Here is an 18548-nt window from a genome sequence, read left to right on the forward strand (position 1 = left end):
ACATGGCCTAGTGTGAAAAGCACAGGACTGGGACTCAGGAGTAACCCAGATCTTCCACTTGTCTCCTGTGTGACTCCAAACAACTATCTGGGCCTTAATTCCTTCATCTTCAAAATGAGGATTAGGTAGATTGTGCCCAATATAATCCCAGACTGTGCTCAATCGGATAAACCTGAGTCTACCCCAGCCTACCATATAGGAAATTCTTAATAAATTGTATAATTACTACTTGTGTGTTTGGACACACACACACCTGCATGCATGTAGTAAATTTGCTTAACCTGGCTCAGTGGAAAGAGCCTGGGCTTGGGAGTCAGAGGTCATGGGTTTGAATCCCAGCTCTGCCACTTGTCAGCTGTGTGACTGTGGGCAAGTCACTTCACTTCTCTGTGTCTCAGTGACCTCATCTGTAAAATGGGGATTAAAACTGTGAGTCCCATGCATGTGGGACAACCTGATTACCTTATACCCCCCCAGCGCTTAGAACAGTGCTTTGCACATAGTAAGCACTTAACAAATACCACTATTATTAACATTTATGTCTGTTCATTCTAATTGCATGTTCTTCGTTTTCTGGTAGGTTTTTTTTTTCCCCCACAGCACCTAATTTCTTCAAGAGCAAAAGCCTGAGTTTTCTTTAGTAAACTTTTTCTGAGTCCAGTACAATACTTTGTATTCAGAAAGAGCTCAATAAATATTGATAAGGAGGAGGAAGAAGAGGAGAAGAGGTTGAAGAGGAGAAAAAAAGAGGGAGGCAGAGAAGGAGACAAACATAAAATAAGGTCATTTTCATCAGCTTGAATCTTATTCATGTACCCAACAGATTTGTGTCTTGCTAATTTACAACTGCCTCATTAATAAAAGCCTTCCAGGAAATGTTTTTTGTTCAGATTTCCCCAATTCAAACATTGGTTAACTATCCCCCCTTCCACGGGTCTTCTGATTCGTTCCCCCAGGCAAGATCTGATTAGTGGACAAATTTGCCTTTTGAGACTTTGGCGCCAGCAATACAGTCTCCACTCGTTCTGAATGTAGGAGGGTAGGGAAGGTGGGCACTGAGCATCTACTGTATCTTGCTTCTCATGGCAGTAGGCACTCTCTTTTCTACTTCTCCTGACTACCAGAACTGTGCTCCTTCTATAGAAAAAGCAAAAACTCTAGGATATCAGATATCAGAGCCTATGGGAAGCAGGATGATGGGCAGAGAAGTTTGGAAGTAATCAATGGAGTTGGGGGTGGAAGTGGAGAGTGCCTTGGGGGGGTTTTGATACCTTTCAAAGTCCATTAATAAACTGCAAACCAGTGGGAGGGAAAGCAGAAAATATTCTCCACCCAGGGAGCCTAAAAGAACCTTTCAGTCAGTTTCTTTTTTATGGTATTTCTTAAGCACTTACTATGTGCCAGGCACTGTACTAAACATTGGAGTAGACACAAGCTAATCAGGTTGGACACAGTCCACATCCCACATGGGGCTCCCAGTTTTAATTCCCATTTTATAGATGAGGTATCTGAGGCAGAGAGAAGTTAAGTGATTGGCCCAAGGTCACACAGCAGGCAAGTGGCAGAGCCATGAATAGAACTCAGCTTTTCTCCTGCTTTCCCATGAATCCCAATGACAAATCTAGGCAGATCCCAGATTCATAGGGCTACCTTCTCTCACCCCATTTCCTTTTTGCTAGCAGTGCTGAAAGCTAGACTTAGTAGACTTGAGAAAGGGAATGATTGGACTGCAAAATTGCTTCTAAAACCATCTATCTTGGGGAATTTGCCAAACATGAGGATCTCTGCTAAAGTTATATTAGCAGCATGGTACCAAAACAGTCTCACATAATGCTAAATTCCAGCTGAAAACTGCAAAGTCAAATGCAGAGACCAGGATAACATGCTGCAATTAAGAAAGAAGTGGTTCTTTCTGAGCAAAATCTTCATAAGGAACAAGAAGCAAGAAGGAAAAAAAGAAAACAATACCGAGCACTAAAAACATTAAACATTACAACAAAACAAGTTACAGCCTTTTTTGTGTGCACAAGGAGGCTGAGACTGTGAGTCCCTAAGTGACCTTTTCAATCACACAAGCACTCACAAATGAATTGCAGTGTCAGTGATGTCTTCTTCAAATACAAAGGACAGTATACAATATATACAAATATATGCTCCCATGTCCCTTGCTGTTGGTTCAGAGGAAAGAGTGCTGCTCTGGGAATTAGTAACTGACTTGTAGACCTGGTTATGATTATAGCTGGCTATAACATGAGTGTAGCACTGTGTTACCCAAGCACCTTCTTACATCAATCAATCAATCAATCAATCAATCAATCACTCAACGGAATTTACTGAACACTTACTGTGGGCAGAGTGGGACTACAATGCAACAGAGTTGATAGACATGTTCCCTGTCCACATGGAGCACAAATTCTAAGCTCCCAAAAACTTAGTACAGTGCTCTATATAGAGTAAGCACTCAATAACCGTGATTGATTGATTGAGGGGGAGACATGAATGCTACTACTTCTACTATATCCCTTAACAATGGTTATTTTCTAACTATATTTTTCCTATTACTGAAATGGGGATTTGTTAAAATTATTAAATTATTAAAATTATTAAATCACCTTATTAAAACCGTCGCCCCTGCCCTCCTACCTTCCTTAACTTCTATTTTTAACCACTCAATCTCCAATGGCTCTTTCCCCTCTGCCTTCAAACATGCCCACGTCTCCCCCATCCTAAAAAAACCCGCTCTTGACCCCACTTCCCCCTCCAGTTATCGTCCTATCTCCCTACTACCCTTCCTTTCCAAAATCCTAGAACGAGTCGTCTACAATCGATGCTTAGAATTCCTTAACTCCCATTCTCTCCTAGACCCCCTCCGATCTGGCTTCCGTCCCCTCCACTCTACCGAGACTGCTCTCTCTAAGGTCACCCATGACCTCCTTCTTGCCAAATCCAATGGCTCCTACTCCATTCTAATCCTCCTTGACCTCTCTGCTGCCTTTGACACTGTCGACCATCCCCTCCTCCTCCATACCTTATCTCACCTTGGCTTCACAGACTCTTTCCTCTCCTGGTTCTCCTCTTACCTCTCTGGCCGGTCATTCTCGGTCTCCTTCGCTGGAGCCTCCTCCCCCTCCCATCCTTTAACTGTTAGAGTTCCTCAAGGGTCAGTTCTTGGCCCTCTTCTGTTCTCCATTTACACTCACTCCCTCGGTGAACTCATTCGCTCTCACGGCTTTGACTACCATCTCTACGCAGATGACACGCAGATCTACATCTCCGCCCCTGTCCTCTCCCCCTCCCTTCAGGCTCGCATCTCCTCCTGCCTCCGGGACGTCTCCACCTGGATGTCGGCCTGCCACCTAAAACTCAACATGAGCAAGACTGAGCTCCTCATCTTCCCTCCCAAACCCGGTCCTCTCCCAGACTTCTCTATCACCGTCGATGGCACGACCATCCTTCCCGTCTCTCGGGCCCGCAATCTCGGTGTCATCCTTGACTCGTCTCTCTTGTTCACCCCACACATCCTATCCGTTACCAAGACCTGCCGGTTTCACCTCTACAATATCGCCAAGATCCACCCTTTCCTCTCTACCCAAATGGCTACCTTACTGTTACAGGCTCTCGTTATATCCCGGCTAGACTACTGTGTCAGCCTTCTCTCTGACCTCCCTTCCTCCTCTCTTGCCTGGCTCCAGTCTATTCTTCACTCTGCTGCCCGGCTCATCTTCCTGCAGAAACGATCTGGGCATGTCACTCCCCTTCTTAAACAACTCCAGTGGTTGCCTATCAACCTCCACTGCAAACAAAAACTCCTCACTCTAGGCTTCAAGGCTCTCCATCACCTTGCCCCTTCCTACCTCTCCTCCCTTCTCTCTTTCTACCACCCACCCCGCACGCTCCGCTCCTCTGCCGCCCACCTCCTCACAGTCCCTCGGTCTCGCCTATCCTGCCATTGACCCCTGGGTCACGTCCTCCCGCGGTCCTGGAACGCCCTCCCTCCTCACCTCCGCCAAACTGATTCTCTTTCCCTCTTCAAAACCCTACTTAAAACTCACCTCCTCCAAGAGGCCTTCCCAGACTGAGCTCCTCTCCTCCCTCTACTCCCTCCTTTACCTCTCTGCAGCTAAACCCTCTTTTTCCCCTTTTCCCTCTGCTCCTCCACCTCTCCCTTCCCCTCCCCACAGCACTGTACTCGTCCGCTCAACTGTATATATTTTCATTACCCTATTTATTTTGTTAATGAATTGTACATCGCCTTGATTCTATTTAGTTGCCATTGTTTTTACGAGATGTTCTTCCCCTTGACTCTATTTATTGCCATTGTTCTTGTCTGTCCATCTCCCCCGATTAGACTGTAGGCCGTCAAACAGCAGGGACTGTCTCTATCTGTTGCCGACTTGTTCATCCCAAGTGCTTAGTACAGTGCTCTGCACATAGTAAGCGCTCAATAAATACTATTGAATGAATGAATGAATGAATAAAATATTTTTTTGATATATAAGGAATGATGTCTTCCTGGTGGACACACAATCTTGACTCAAATTAATAAGTATTATTAATGTATTTGTTTTTGAAAATGACACTGCTGACAGTGAACTAATAATAATAATGGTATTTGTTAAGGGCTTACTATGTGACTAGGACTGTTCTAAGCACTGGGATAGATACAAGGTTATCAGGATGTCCCACATGGGGCTCACAGTCTCATGCCCCGTTTTACAGATGAGGTAACTGAGGCACAAAGAAGTTAAGTGACACACAGCTGGAATTAGAAGCCAAGACCTCTGACTCCCAAGCCCATGCTCTTTCCACTTATCCTCTACATACTTGCAAATGTGGATGACAAGACCAATATGTGACTGATACAGTCTACCTCACTCTTTGAACCAAAAGTTACATCCTTGTTGTCCTAGGATTTTCCTCTTATTCAGGGCCTGTGTGTGTTTTTTGGACTGCTAATTGGTGTCCTGATATCTGCAAAACTATTCTGTCCAGACAGGGCACTGACCAGCTATAAGCCAAATGAAAGGCCATCCTACCTCAGAGTCCATGGTTGGTAAGATACTATTTCTCTTTTAGAGAGGATGCAGCCTCAGGAGAATTAGGACATTGAGAGTTTCATGTTTTATGGGTAGTACTATCACTTTAAGGAATCACTGAATTTTCCTCAAGCTAAATTGGGCAGCAAAAATATTCACAAATAACATACGTAATAACAACACCCACCGAAGACCCGTATTTCTGGATTTTAATGTTGGGTATAAAATGTGAAAATAATGTTGGAATACCTCCAACATACCAGCATCTTTGAAAAGATGGTGTTTAGAAATTTTAAAAAGGCACTCTTTATCTGTGAGTAGAAATGAGTGTCTTTGGAATAGTATTTATTGAGTACTTACTCTGTGCCAAACACCATACTAAGGACTTGGCGAGTTAATAGACATGATTCCTGCCTTCAAGGAACTAACAATCTAATAGGAGGTATTACAATTTGATATTAAAATGTTTATAAATTAGGGCTATGAAACTGCAAAGATTAGGCATAATGGGAATAAATTTGGAACTTCATTGTATGTACATGGTTTAAATTTGGATCTTCAATGTATGTACATGGTTTATCCTAATAAAATAAAATGACTGAACCATACAATCTTAGCTTAAAACCAGGACATCATCCCAACATGGTATTAAAAGATGGCAGTTCTTTTGGAAACTGAAAATGAATGAAGGAGGGAAGGATAAAGGAAGAGAAGGAGGGATGGAAAGAGGGAGAGAGAGAGAGAGAGAGAGAGAGAGAGAGAAATGGAGAAGAGAGAGAGATAGGAAGGGAGTGAGAATGTGATGTGGGCAGGGGGACCATGTATAGCCCTCTAGTGTTCTTGGATGTTAATGTACAAGTCCCCAAATGCTATGGGCCCCTTAGGCTGAGAATGTGCCAGCCTGGATGTTCTTGCATAGGCAGAGAAAGTGAGATAAACAGCTAAGGCTCATGCAAGCTGGGTAGATGGGTTTAACCAGGAGAGTTGCCATTACTTGACTTGTTTTTTCCCTTCTCTATAGCTTTCTTTGCTCTTTCTTTTCTTCCCCAGGTCCTTGCCCTATCTCTTCCACTGTTTCTCATTTACAAAAAGAGAAAACACCAGGCCACCTCCAATTCCAACAGGTGCAAATACAGGCAAACTCCCCTCTTTAAAAACGCTTGGTCTCTCCAATGGGTCTGGTTGAGAATTTATGTCCTCTTCCATCGTCTAAATCAATTTAACAAACATTCTACTCCCAAATAATCTCATCATTATAGATTATAGCCTTTTTGAAAGTTTCATCTGTCAGGAGGCAACATCTCTATTGCTCTTTGCTTCCCTCGGGGTTTCAGTATTGCAACACTTTTTCAAATCTCTGGACTTTTCGCATGACTCCTACAAATAATTGCTGGAAGTTCTGTGAGCTCATTAACTAATTCCCCTAATGCCCCAATGTGGGCAGCTCATTAACCTGCTAATCTATTCTGTAGGCTTTTGATTTTCTAAGTACTGTATTTCCTTACAGGGTTCTTTTTTATCAATACTTATATTGACACGTTCTCCTTCATGGCTAACTGTCCACAGGACACGTTGATTTTCTTCTGAAAGCCAGGTTTGAAAAGGAATGTAGTTTTCTTCCCATTGATTTGGCATTTATTTATTCAAGATTTTAAAATCCTGCCTTTAACACGGCTGCCTCCAGGGGTAAGTACAGAATGAGCACATTAATGAAAGTGCCTGAAGATATGTTAATTAAAGAATAATATCAGTTTAATATAGCACTTTAGAACTCCTGGCCTCATAATGCTGCCCTGTTGGGAAGACCAGTTTTTATCATTAGAATTCCTTTCCTCCAATGCATTTTCATATGCAACATAGAATTTAAAATATTTCTTCTTTTCACATTTAAATAATGCCAGCTCAATCTTTTCTACTCCTATGCCATAATTAAGGCCCAAAGTAACTGCTTGGCATGGCGACAGGCACCCGTGTGGATGCCCACTGATGTTGATGACAATAATTTTTCTTGCCAGGACCTCCAAAGTTGGCTAAGGTATATTAGCTGACCCAGGATGAGCTACTTACTAAGAAGGCCTGGTGGCATTGGAAGAACCTTGTTATAGAATTATCCATCTTTCTGTTGGAAGTGCAACTGAAGGTAAATGAGACCAAAGGAGGGGCAGGAAATGTATTTTTGCAGGGCCTTTCTTATGGAAACTTAATTTCCCAGGGTTCAGAAGACCCCTGCTAGCTCCCTACTAAATTGGAAGCTCCTTGAGAAGAAGGATTGGATCTATTAACACTGTTGTACTCTCACAAGCATATAGCTCAGTGGGTTCCACGATGGATTGGCACCCATTAATTCGATGAAATCCTTAAAGATGATTCGAGGAAAGAGCAGTTTATAGTGGCTACTGATCTATCGTCTCATAGTTTAAATCATTCATTCATTCATTCAATCAATCATATTTATTGAGTGCTTACTGTGTGCAGAGCACTGTACTAAGCACTTGAAAAATACAACTCAGCAACAAATAGAGACAATCCCTACTCAACAACGGACTCACAGTCTAGAAAGGGGGAGGGGGAGACAGACATCAAAACAATTACTAAGTCTCCTGATCTTCCATCCTAGGGGGCAGCACCAGGAATTAGGGAGGCTGGGCTTTCTGTGAAGTTGTAAGAGGAAGGGTTTCAGGCTGACCGTGGGCGCTTGGATCAAGGAGTGATTGTGTGCGTGGAGAGCAGAATATCCAAACTAGGGATGAGCATGTGTGGTTTCCTCTGAAACCATAGTGGCTCTGCCCTGGCTTCTCTCCCTTATCTCCTGGTGCTGCTGCCCCAAAGGGAACTGAGAGGAAGCGGAGGGGCTGTTTGGGTGAAGGGAGATGCACATGTCGAGTCTCCACTGCTGTGCCAGGGTACATAGAGGCTGCTCTGACAGAGGAAGGGGGGACCAAGGTCCATCTCCCTACTTGTCAGTCGGGACCCTAGAGCACTGGCTGGAATAGGGAAGTCCCTTTCCCACCCATCAAAGCAGGAAGTTGGAACAAACCGAAGTGTCTCTGTCCCAGCTCCTTGGGAGAGTACCTGACAGCCGAGAACTGTCTTCTCACTTGTCAGCCTGGGCCTGGAGCCACTGCTTGAGTGAGGAAAGCAGGAAAGTACCTGAGGCTCCTCCCCAGACCCCATCCCCTCTGGTCCCAGGCCAGTGGTGGTCAAAGGAGACAAATGAGAATCCCTGGGGCTAGCAGCAGTGAGGCAGGGGTGAGTCTCTGACTGGGGAGTGCTGTGGCCACTTTTTGGCCAGTGGGGTCACCCTGATGTCTCTATCATGGCTGCAAGGATGTACATAGGAGCTGAATGGCAGGCTGGCAGAAGACTTTGTCATATGATTGGCACAGAGAGGCGGTACCATTTGGGATAGATTAATCCCCTTCTACAATGATTGGGTAGAGCTGATAGAATGGCAAAACAAATTTGCCACACAACCAAATGCCTCACATGCAAATCGCACCACCACTTCAGAACTGTTCAGTGTTCTGCTCAGAGTAAGTGCTCAATAAATACCATTAATCATGTTTCCAAGACTCCTCAGAAATATTTGAGCTTTCTGTGAAGGTAATGGGAACATCCAAAAAACAAGTTGGAAAGAACTTTCAAATTATTTGGAAGATGGGTGGGGATCTCAGATTTTCTCTTCCTGGCTCCATGACCTGCTCTATCAAGCAGTTTTTTCTCTCTTTACATGGTAATTGTAAGTTCACATGTTAAGATCCCAATGATATGAATTCACAACACTGATGAAATAGGTCCTTTCCTCACCATTCAAACTGCTACTGTGTTAATCCAAGCACTTATCCTATCCTACCTTGGTAACTGTATCAGCCTCCTAACTGATTTCCTAGCCTCCTGTTTCTTCTCACTCCAGTCCAAACTTCACTCATTTGTCAAGGTCATTTTTCTACAAAAATGTTCAGTTCATGTTTCCCCACTCCTCCAGAATCTCCGGTGGTTGTCCATCTACCTTCCCATTAAACAGAAACAGCACCATTGGCTTTAAAAGTACTCAGTCACCTTGTCCCCTCCTACCTCACCTCATTACTTTCCTACTACAACCCAGCCTACACACTTCACTCTTCTAATGCCCACCTACTCACTGTACCTCGATGTTGTCTATCTCACTGCTGACCATTTGCCCACATCCTGCCTCTGACTTTGCATGCCCTCTCTTTTCATATCCAACTGACAATTACTCTCCTGCCCTTCAAAGCCTTATTCAATCATTAAATAGTATTTATTGAGCACTTACTATGTGCAGTGCACTGTACTAAGCACTTGGAATGTACAATTGAAGACACACCTCCTCCAAGAGGCCTTCCCTGACTAAGCTGTCATTTCCTCTTCTTCCACTTCCTTCTCTGTCACCCTGACTTGCTCCTTTTGTTCACTATCACTCCCCCTTATGTGCATATCCGTAATTTATTTATTTATATTAATGTCTGTCTCTCCTTCTAGATTGTAAACTCATCATGGGCAGGGAATGTGTCTGCTGTGTTGTACTCTCTCAAGGGCTTAGTACAGTTCCTTATACACAGTGAGTGCTCAGTAAATACAATTGATTGAGTGATTGTTTTATAGAACTTTCTGGGTTTATGAGAGTTTGGATAACAAAGAAAACATAATCATTTTGACAATCTGTTATTTCATCTTTTTTTTCCTATGTGTCAAAACTACATTGAGTTGTCTGAAGTATCTGGTTCAGGAACAGATTGAACAATTATCAATTTCTCCCTGGTCCTTCTATTCTCTCACTTTAATTGCCAAGTGTGTTCAATCTCACCTCTGACATTTCTCTGGGAGACAGACATTAATATGAATAAATAAGTAATCTATAATATATAACTTAAAGATATGTACATAAGTGCTGTGGTGAATATCAAATGTCTAAAGGTCACTGATCCAAGTGCATAGACAATGCAGAAAGGAAAGTTAGCCGAGGAAACGAGGACTTAATCAGAGAAGGCCTCTTGGAGGAGATGTGTCTTCAATTGTACATTTGAAGGTGGGGAAAGTGATGGTCTGGCATATATGGAGGGGGAGGGAGTTCCAGGACAGATAGAGTGAGGATGTGAAAAAGGGGATGGTGATGAGATAGATATGATTGGGGCACAGTAGGTAAGCAGGTATTAGAGGAGAGGAATGTGAGGACTGGGCAGTAGTAGGACATCTGAGCGAAGAGGTAAAAATCAATAAAATGAAATAAAAAATTGTGGTATTTGTTAAGTGCTTACTATATGCCAGTCATTGTTTTAAGCACTGGAGTAGATACAAGGTAATCAGGTTGGACACAGGACCTGCCCCACATGGGGCTCACAGTCTCAATCCACATTTTTCAGATGAGATAACTGAGGCACAGAGAAGTTAACTGCCTTGCCCTAGATCACACAGGAGACAGATGGTAGAGCCGGCATTAGAACCCACAACTTCTAACTCCCAAACCCGATCTCTTGCCACTAGGCCAAGGTGGCATGAACTGATTGAGTGCTTTAAAGCTGATGGTAAGGATATTTTGTTTGATGCAGAGGTGGATGGGCAGCCATTGGAGGTTCTTGAGGAGTGGGGAGACATGGGCTGAACATTTTTGTTGAAAAATGATTCATGGAGCAGAGTGAAGTGGGGTTGGAGTAGGGAGAAAGAGGAAACCTGATAGGTCAGTGAGGAGGCAGATGCTGTACTCCGGATGGAATAAGGTAAGTGCTTGGATCAGTGTGGGAGCAGTTTGGATGGAGGAGAATAGGTGAATTTTTGCAATGTTGTGAAGGTAGAACTGACAGGATTTTGTGACAGATTGAATATGTGGGTGGAATGAGAGAGGTGAGTAGAGGACTATGCCAAGGTTACGGGCTTGTATTGTTTTGTATTGAGGACTTCATAGTGTTTTATATATTATCTCACTTTTATAGTACAGCAGTCTTTATAGAAAGAGAGTGAATAAGTGAGAAGGCATCATTTTAAGAAAGGGGCAATAGTGCTTCCATACCTGACCCAAACCCTAGATACTTTACACCAGGTTGGCTGTCCCCTTCATTAGTCAATGCTACCTTCAGCAGTAAGAAGTGAATTAAACAATGACGAAGACTCATATTTCTGATTGTAGCTGTGAATGAATTTACTGAAGGTGATTTTACAGTGCTCCCCATTTGCTGAAAATTAGTCTGAAATGTTCCATAGGGAGTGTTAGGACATCATAATGAAAATGGACAGGCTTTTGGAATGAGAACACTGACTCCACTCTTGCTTTGTCCGCCCATTTCAGGGTCAGCCCTGACCTACACAGAGAGTAATACCTATCCTAACTTCTCCAGATTTGCTGTTTGAAAGCAGTGATCTTTGGAAGGATGGTTGAGCCTTACTGTGCTAAATTTAAGTAGGCTACAGCACAAAATTTCAGAGTTTTTAATATGTCTTAATGAGTTTTGTTGATTCTAATTTTCAAGAGAATCAATGTAGAGATGGATCAGGGTTTCCACTCAATTTAAAGCAAGGGAGGAGAAAAAATCTGGGAATTCTGAGAGTGAAACAAATGTGATTTAGCAGTCATGATTGCAATAACTCTGAGCTTCACAGAAAAAAGGTGAGAACTCCCTGCTCAGAAATCTGTTTTTCTAGTCAGAAAACTTTGGCAAAAATGACAACAGACCCAAAGCTAAATAATGCAATCCTCCTCACAGCGTCTTTGGAATGTCTCAAGTTTTAAATGATTAACCAAGCAGTCTAAATGGTTCCCACCTCAATCATCAGCTAATAAAAGAAACTTGCATGTTTAAATTTCTGGATCACTCCAGCAAAGTATAAACTATCGGAGTGAAAGTGAGGAATGAATAATACACCTTCCTCATGGAGGGAATCCAATTTTGATGGAACAATTAGCAGGGAATCATTGGCATGTTTTTAAGGTCAAAGTGGAAGGATATTCAGTAATAAAAAATGGGTTTAAAATATTATAGGAGATCTTTGATGGCAAAAGAAGCATCATGGATAGAGCACGGGCCTGGGCATAAGAAGGACCTAGGTTTCTAAAATCAGCTCTGCAACATGTCTGCTGTGTGACCTTGGGAAAGTCACTTAAAGTGTAAAGTGGGGATTAAGGCTCTGAGCTTCACGTGGAACAAGGACTACATCTTAATTGACTAGTTTATATCTACCCCTGCACTTAGAACAGTACATGGCACAAAGTAAGCACTTAACAAATACCATAAAAAAAACCAAAAAAAAACCACTGATTCAACAAACATGAGAAATCTAAAAAGTAACTCAACAGTTGGGAGATGTTAAAGGCAGTACTTAAACAGTCCAAAATATAGAAGAAAGAGCACTTTAAAGTGGAAAGAGGAGAATAAAACAATGTGTTTGGAAGTAAGGACTCTAAAGAGTGATGAGTGAAAAACTATGTAACCAAGTTTCAATGGGAAGTTAGCAAAGGGCATTTTCCTGTCTCAGCAAGTCAGCAGCTTCCTTGGGCTGTGAGATTCCTCTCCTTGCCCAGTGGTGCTGGCATCCTTGCTGTCCCTGATTTCTCAGAAAATGAATCAGTTTCCAGGGACTGGCCTCTGCTTTATTCTACTCTATGACCTGAGTCCATACAGCCCTTAGGTCACCTCATGCTCCAACCCTGCCCTAACTGCAAAGGACCAACAGGGCTGATCACATACAAACACTCTCCCCTGGGGTGTGGGAGGAAAAAGGCATGCACCCGCGAATCATTTGGTCACTTTTTATATCATCTCTTGGCCTGCCAAATCTGTCCCTGATCAAGGGTTATCCTGGGAGAACCCTCATGTGAGCTCTGCCAATGTAGGACTTAGTCATTTCTCAGCACCAATCTCTTCTCCCCAGAGCAATCTTGGGAGAAAACTTGCCTATGACCTTAACATAGTGGTGATATAAGCATAAATCAATGAACTGAAGAGCTCTGTGTTTTGGAAATTTCTAGGTTACTTGATTCCCCTATCTGAAATTGATTTTAATATTGGCATCTCTCTCTAGACTGCAAGCTCCTTGTTGGTGGGATCATATAATAATAATTATGATGGCATTTGTTAAGCACTTACTATGTGCAAAGCACTGTTCTAAGCACTGGGGAGGATATAAGGTAATCAGGTTGTCCCACATGGGGCTCACAGTCTTAATCCCCATTTTACAGATGAGGGAACTTAGGCACAGAGAAGTTAAGTGACTTTCCCGAAGTCACACAGCTGACAAGTGGCAGATCTGGGATTTGAACCCATGACCTTTGACTCCCAATCCCATGCTCTTTCCACTGAGCCACACTGCTCAGTATCCACCAACTCTATTGTATTGTTAACATGGCTTTTCTTGAAACCCCCCTTCCTAACCTTCCCCTTCTTTATCTTTTTCCTCTGGGTTGGAGGGTGTGGGGAATTAATTATCATAATAATAATAACTGCTATGGTATTTAAGTGCTTACTATGTGCCAAGCACTGTTCTAAGCACTGGGATAGATAGAGGGTAGTTATGTTGTCCCACATGAGGCTCACAATCTTAATCTCCATTTTCCAGATGGGGTAATTGAGGCCCAGAGAAGTGAAGTGACTTGCTCAAAGTCACACAGCAGACAAGTGGCAGATCGGGGATTAAACCTTCTGACGCCCATGCCCGTGCTCTATCCACTAAGGCAATTTGCCTTTCTCTCAGCCAGTACCAAGGCAAGCTCTCAGCAGGGTAATAATAATAATAATGTTGATATTTGTTAAGCGCTTACTATGTGCAGAGCACTGTTCTAAGCGCTGGGGTAGACACAGGGGAATCAGGTTGTCTCACTTGGGGCTCACAGTCTTAATCCTCATTTTACAGATGAGGTAACTGAGGCACAGAGAAGTTAAGTGACTTGCACTAACAAGGAAGCAGGGATATACCATGTACTCACCTGCTTCAAAGGCACAACTGGGGCAAAGCTGAGCACTATATTGTCCAGGCAGTGCACCATTGCCTCCCTAGGACTGTTGACTGATACGTATAGCTCATTCATTTGAACCTGGCTCTCCGGTCAGTGGAGCAAAGCGGTGGGGAATAGTTACTGACCTTCCTGATTCCTCTCCACTGGTTGCCCACCTACCTCCGCATCAAAAATAAACCTTTTACTGTTGACTTTAAAGCACTTCATTCCCTTGCCCTCTCTAATCCTACCTCTCTGATTTCCTACTATAAACCAGAACACTCACTTCACTCTTATGCCGACCTACTCACTGTACCCTGATCTCATCTGCCACCATTTATCCATATTCTCTCTCTGGCCTGGAACTCTCTTTCCCTTTATATCTACCAAATGATCACTCTCCCTATCTTCAAGGCCTTATTAAAATCACAACTCCACCAGGAAGCCTTCCTTGACTAATCCCTCTTTTCCTCTATTTCCTCTCCCTTCTGCATTACTCATGCACTTGGATTTGAACCCCCTCTCTCAGTTCCACAGTCCTTAGTCTTATAGCATTTTCTGGTTCCCGTTGGCTTCTAAAAATCAGGATAGGCAGATTGTTTTGGGTCCAAACTCTATTGCATTGTACTCTCGGGTAGTAAGCACTCAATAAATATCACTGATTGAAAATGCCATTGATTGATTTGGTGTAGGCTCATTGAAACTGTCTCTAAAAACATACTACTTACAGCAGACATGATGAATTCGCCTCCTAGATTCTGGATTTCGGCTTTCACTTGACTGCATATTTTAAGCTGGTGGGAGTAGAGCTTGATCTGTTCCAGGTAAGCCAATAAGTCCTGTTTGCAGGATGGGTCAGGACACTAAAAATAGGTAGAAGAGAGCAAAAGTGGGTAAATGAATGGCAGAGGCATTTTAAGTAGATAATTTTAGATGACAACTAACACTCTTGTGTTGCCCCAGTCCTTTTGAGATGTGCTAGCACCAGACATTTTGCCATGCATACCAGTAAGGCAACCACATTATACAGTGAATTTCAAGAAGTTGAGAGATGCCTGAAATAATTAGTTGATTTTATAATTACAGATAAATGCCTTTGGATTCCAAGGGCTCAACGTGGAAGTCAAGAACACTATTTCAAAATGCAAATGTTCTTTCCCCCAGGCTTAGCAATGTAAGGAGAGGCCATGGTAAACAATCTGCTGAACACAAGCTTCCTTGGGATTCAATGGTCTGATTTTTCAGGCCTAACTTAATTACATGGATGACAAACAGCACTGCAAAACAATGCATAATGTTCTGTAACTCTCAGCAGAAAATGTACCTCCCTGTTATCTAATGGGGAAAATCATTTCCCCATTAAATAACTAGTCTGGGCCTACGAAGAGTCAATGAAACAGATGGAACAGATAATTTTTTGAGGCCAAATGAACTTTGCCTTCGATTTTTCTGCCAATAAAAAAATCACACATTTTACATTTTCTTCCCTAAGGAAGTGTACCAAAGGACAGCTTTTGACTGAATTTTGAGAAAAGAGTATAAACACTTGTATTCCTTGTTCAGTCTCTTTCAGTTATCTTTCCTCTCTCTACATAGTGATTATCAAAATACAAAATCAGAGGTCAGGTGGAGCCCACATTTTATAACTGACATGCCCTCCATAGATTATAAAATTGTTCTTATGAAGTTAGCTCTTCGTCACTATTTGCCACACAAAGTCACTGATCACTTCTCAGAGAAATTCTGGAATCAACATGAAGACTGGAGTGGGGTGAGACAGGAGCCTGGAAGGTCAGCAAGGAGACTGATGCAGTAATCTAGGCAGGATATGGCGAGTTATTATATTACCAGGGTAGCAGTTTGGTTGGAGAGGAAAGGGTGGATTTTAGCGATGTTGTGAAGTTGGGACCAACAGGATTTAGTGATGAATTGAATATGTGGGTTGAATGAGAGAGAGGAGTAAAGGATAATGCCAAGATTACGGGCTTGTGAGACAGGAAGGATGGTGTGCCATCTACAGTGATGGGAAAGTCATGGGGAGGACAGGGCTTGGGTGGGAAGATAAGGAGTTCCGTTTTGGATATGTTAAGCTTGAGGTGACTGGAGATCATCCAGGTAGAGATGTCATGAAGGCAGGAGGAATTGTGAAACTTCAGAGAGGGAGAGAGATCAGGACTAGAGATGTAGATTTATGTATCGACGGCGTAGAGGTGGTAGTTGAAGTCATGGGAGAGAATGAATTCTCCAAGGGAATTAGTGTAGATGGAAAAAAGAAGAGGAAGACCCAGAACTGAATCTTGAGGGACCATCCCCACCTCCCACACAATTAGGGGGTGGGAGGGAGATGAGGAGTCCATGAAGGAGATTGAGAATGAGCAGCCAGAGAGCTAAAAGGAGAACCAGGAGAGGAAGGTGTCAGTGAATCCAAGGTTGGATAATGTTTCCAGGAGAAGGGAGTGGTCCACAGTCTTGAAGGCAGCTGAGAGGTCAAGGAGGATTAGGATGGAGTAGAGGCCATTAGATTTGGCAAGAAGGAGATCACTGATGACACTTGAGGGGGCTGTTTCTGTGGAGTGAAGGGATGGAAGCCAGATTGGAGGTGGTCAAGGAGAGAATTGGAGGAGAGGAATTTGAAACGGTAGGTGTAGACAACTTGCTCAAGGAGTTTGGAGAAGAGTGGTAGGTGGGAGATGGAGTGGTAACTGAAGGGAGCTGTGGTGTAAATGGAGGGATTTTTTTAGGATAGGGGAGACATGGGCATTGCCAATTGTATTTTCCAAGCGCTTAGTACAGTGCTCTGCACACAGTAAAAGTTCAACAAATACGATTGAATGAATGTTTGAAAGCAGTGGGGAAAAAGCCACTGGAGAGTGAAGAGATGAAGATGACTGTCAAGGAGGGGCCAAGTGTTTTGATAAGGTATAAAAGAATAGAGATGGATGGGCAGGTGGAGCTGGTGGATTTTGAGAGAAGGCAGGAGATCTCTAGAGATACTGCTGGGAAAAATGGAAGAGTTGAAGAGGGGGCAGGGTGGTGGTGGTGGAAGGGACTGAGAAGCAACGCGGCTTAGTGGAGAGAACCTGGGCTTGGGAGTCAGAGGTCATGAGGGAGAGGTCAGAGGTCATGAGGGAGAGGTCAGAGGTCATGAGGGTGAGGTCAGAGGTTCTAATCCTGGCTCTGCCACTTGTCTGCTGTGGGATCTTAGGCAAGTCACTTAACTTCTCTGTGCCCCATTTCCCTCATCTGTAAAATGGGGACTAAGACTGTGAGCCCCATGTGGAGCAACCTAATTACCTTGTATCTACCCCAGCACTTAGAACAGTGTTTGGCACTGTAAGCACTTAATAAATACCATCATTATTATTATTATCATTATTATTACTCTCCTAAATGCTTATTTCAGTACCTTGCAGACTGTAAGCTCTTAATAAATACGATTGATTAATAAATCAATAAGAAAGAGCTGTCTGACTGACCTTCTAAGCTAGTATTAAACTTCTAAATGACTGCTTAGTAACTCGATCAATCAGTGGCATGTATTGAGTGCTGGCTGAATACAGAACACTGTTTGGGAAACTGCCCATTCCCAGTCTCCACTTCACCACTGCAATCCACTTGAATCCCCAGTGGAGGAAATCATGCAGTAGAGACCCTGTTCTTTGCAGTGCCTCTCCCCTTAGCCCCCTGCCGCAGGACTCAGCTCTAAAGGAAGGGTCTGGGTGGCCTCTGGCCTCTGTGCCTTCTCCGGGAGTGGGCAGGATGTCAGCTTCAGAGGAAGGAACTCAGATCCTCCTCCGGGATAAGTGACAATCCTCTCACAAATGAGAAATGGCATGGCCTAGTGGATAGAGCACAGGCCTGGGAATTAGAAGGACTAGGGTTCTAATTCTGGCTCTTCCACTTATCTGCTGTGTTACTTTAGGCAAATCACTCTACTTCTCTGGGTCTCAGTTACCTCATCTGTAAAATGGCATTAAGACTATGAGCCCCTCCGTGATTGTGTCCAACCTGACAGATTTCTTTCTACACCAGTGCTTAGTTCAGTGCTTGGCACCTAGTAAGTGTTTAGCAAATGCCACATTCATTATTATTGTTACATACTCGAGATCCTGCACCTTGTTATGGCAGTTTGCCAGAGAGGCAGCTCTAGGACAGATATGAAAATCACAGTCTAAAGGAGGGTGGCTATTAATTATTTCCTAAATAATTGAAAATGGGAGATGAGCATAATTAAAGTACTCTGAAATTCTGTACCCAGCCTACCCCCCACACATTCCTCCACCTACCCCACCTTTAATTCCATGTTGGGCCACTCACAATCTGTGTGCCTAACACTGAGGGCGCCTAGAAGTTAATATGAGTCCCTTCCTCCTGAGCTGATCAGGGGGCAGTAGGGAACCTCCCAGGATCACCCTCCAGAGCTGATCTCCACAGAGGGGACAGGGGTGAAAAACTGCCCAGGATCCTTCTCCTGAGATGATCCCAAAGGCAAGAGCAGCAGGGAGAGGCCACCCAGGATCATCCACTGGAGCTGACCCAGAGGCCACCCAGGATCATCCACTGGAGCTGAC

At 43.4% G+C, this 18548-nt stretch overlaps 1 protein-coding gene across 1 annotated transcript in view; it reads right to left on the reverse strand.

The window, feature by feature from the left end:
- CTNNA3 (catenin alpha 3) overlaps positions 1–18548 on the reverse strand; it is a 1377490-nt gene that overhangs the window by 30008 nt on the left and 1328934 nt on the right. The window contains 1 exon segment of the mRNA XM_039911548.1: positions 14706–14840. Within this exon segment, the coding sequence (XP_039767482.1) occupies positions 14706–14840 (135 nt within the window).

Source organism: Ornithorhynchus anatinus, chromosome 3 (genome assembly GCF_004115215.2).
Source record: "Ornithorhynchus anatinus isolate Pmale09 chromosome 3, mOrnAna1.pri.v4, whole genome shotgun sequence".
NCBI classification, from domain to species: Eukaryota; Metazoa; Chordata; class Mammalia; order Monotremata; family Ornithorhynchidae; genus Ornithorhynchus; species Ornithorhynchus anatinus.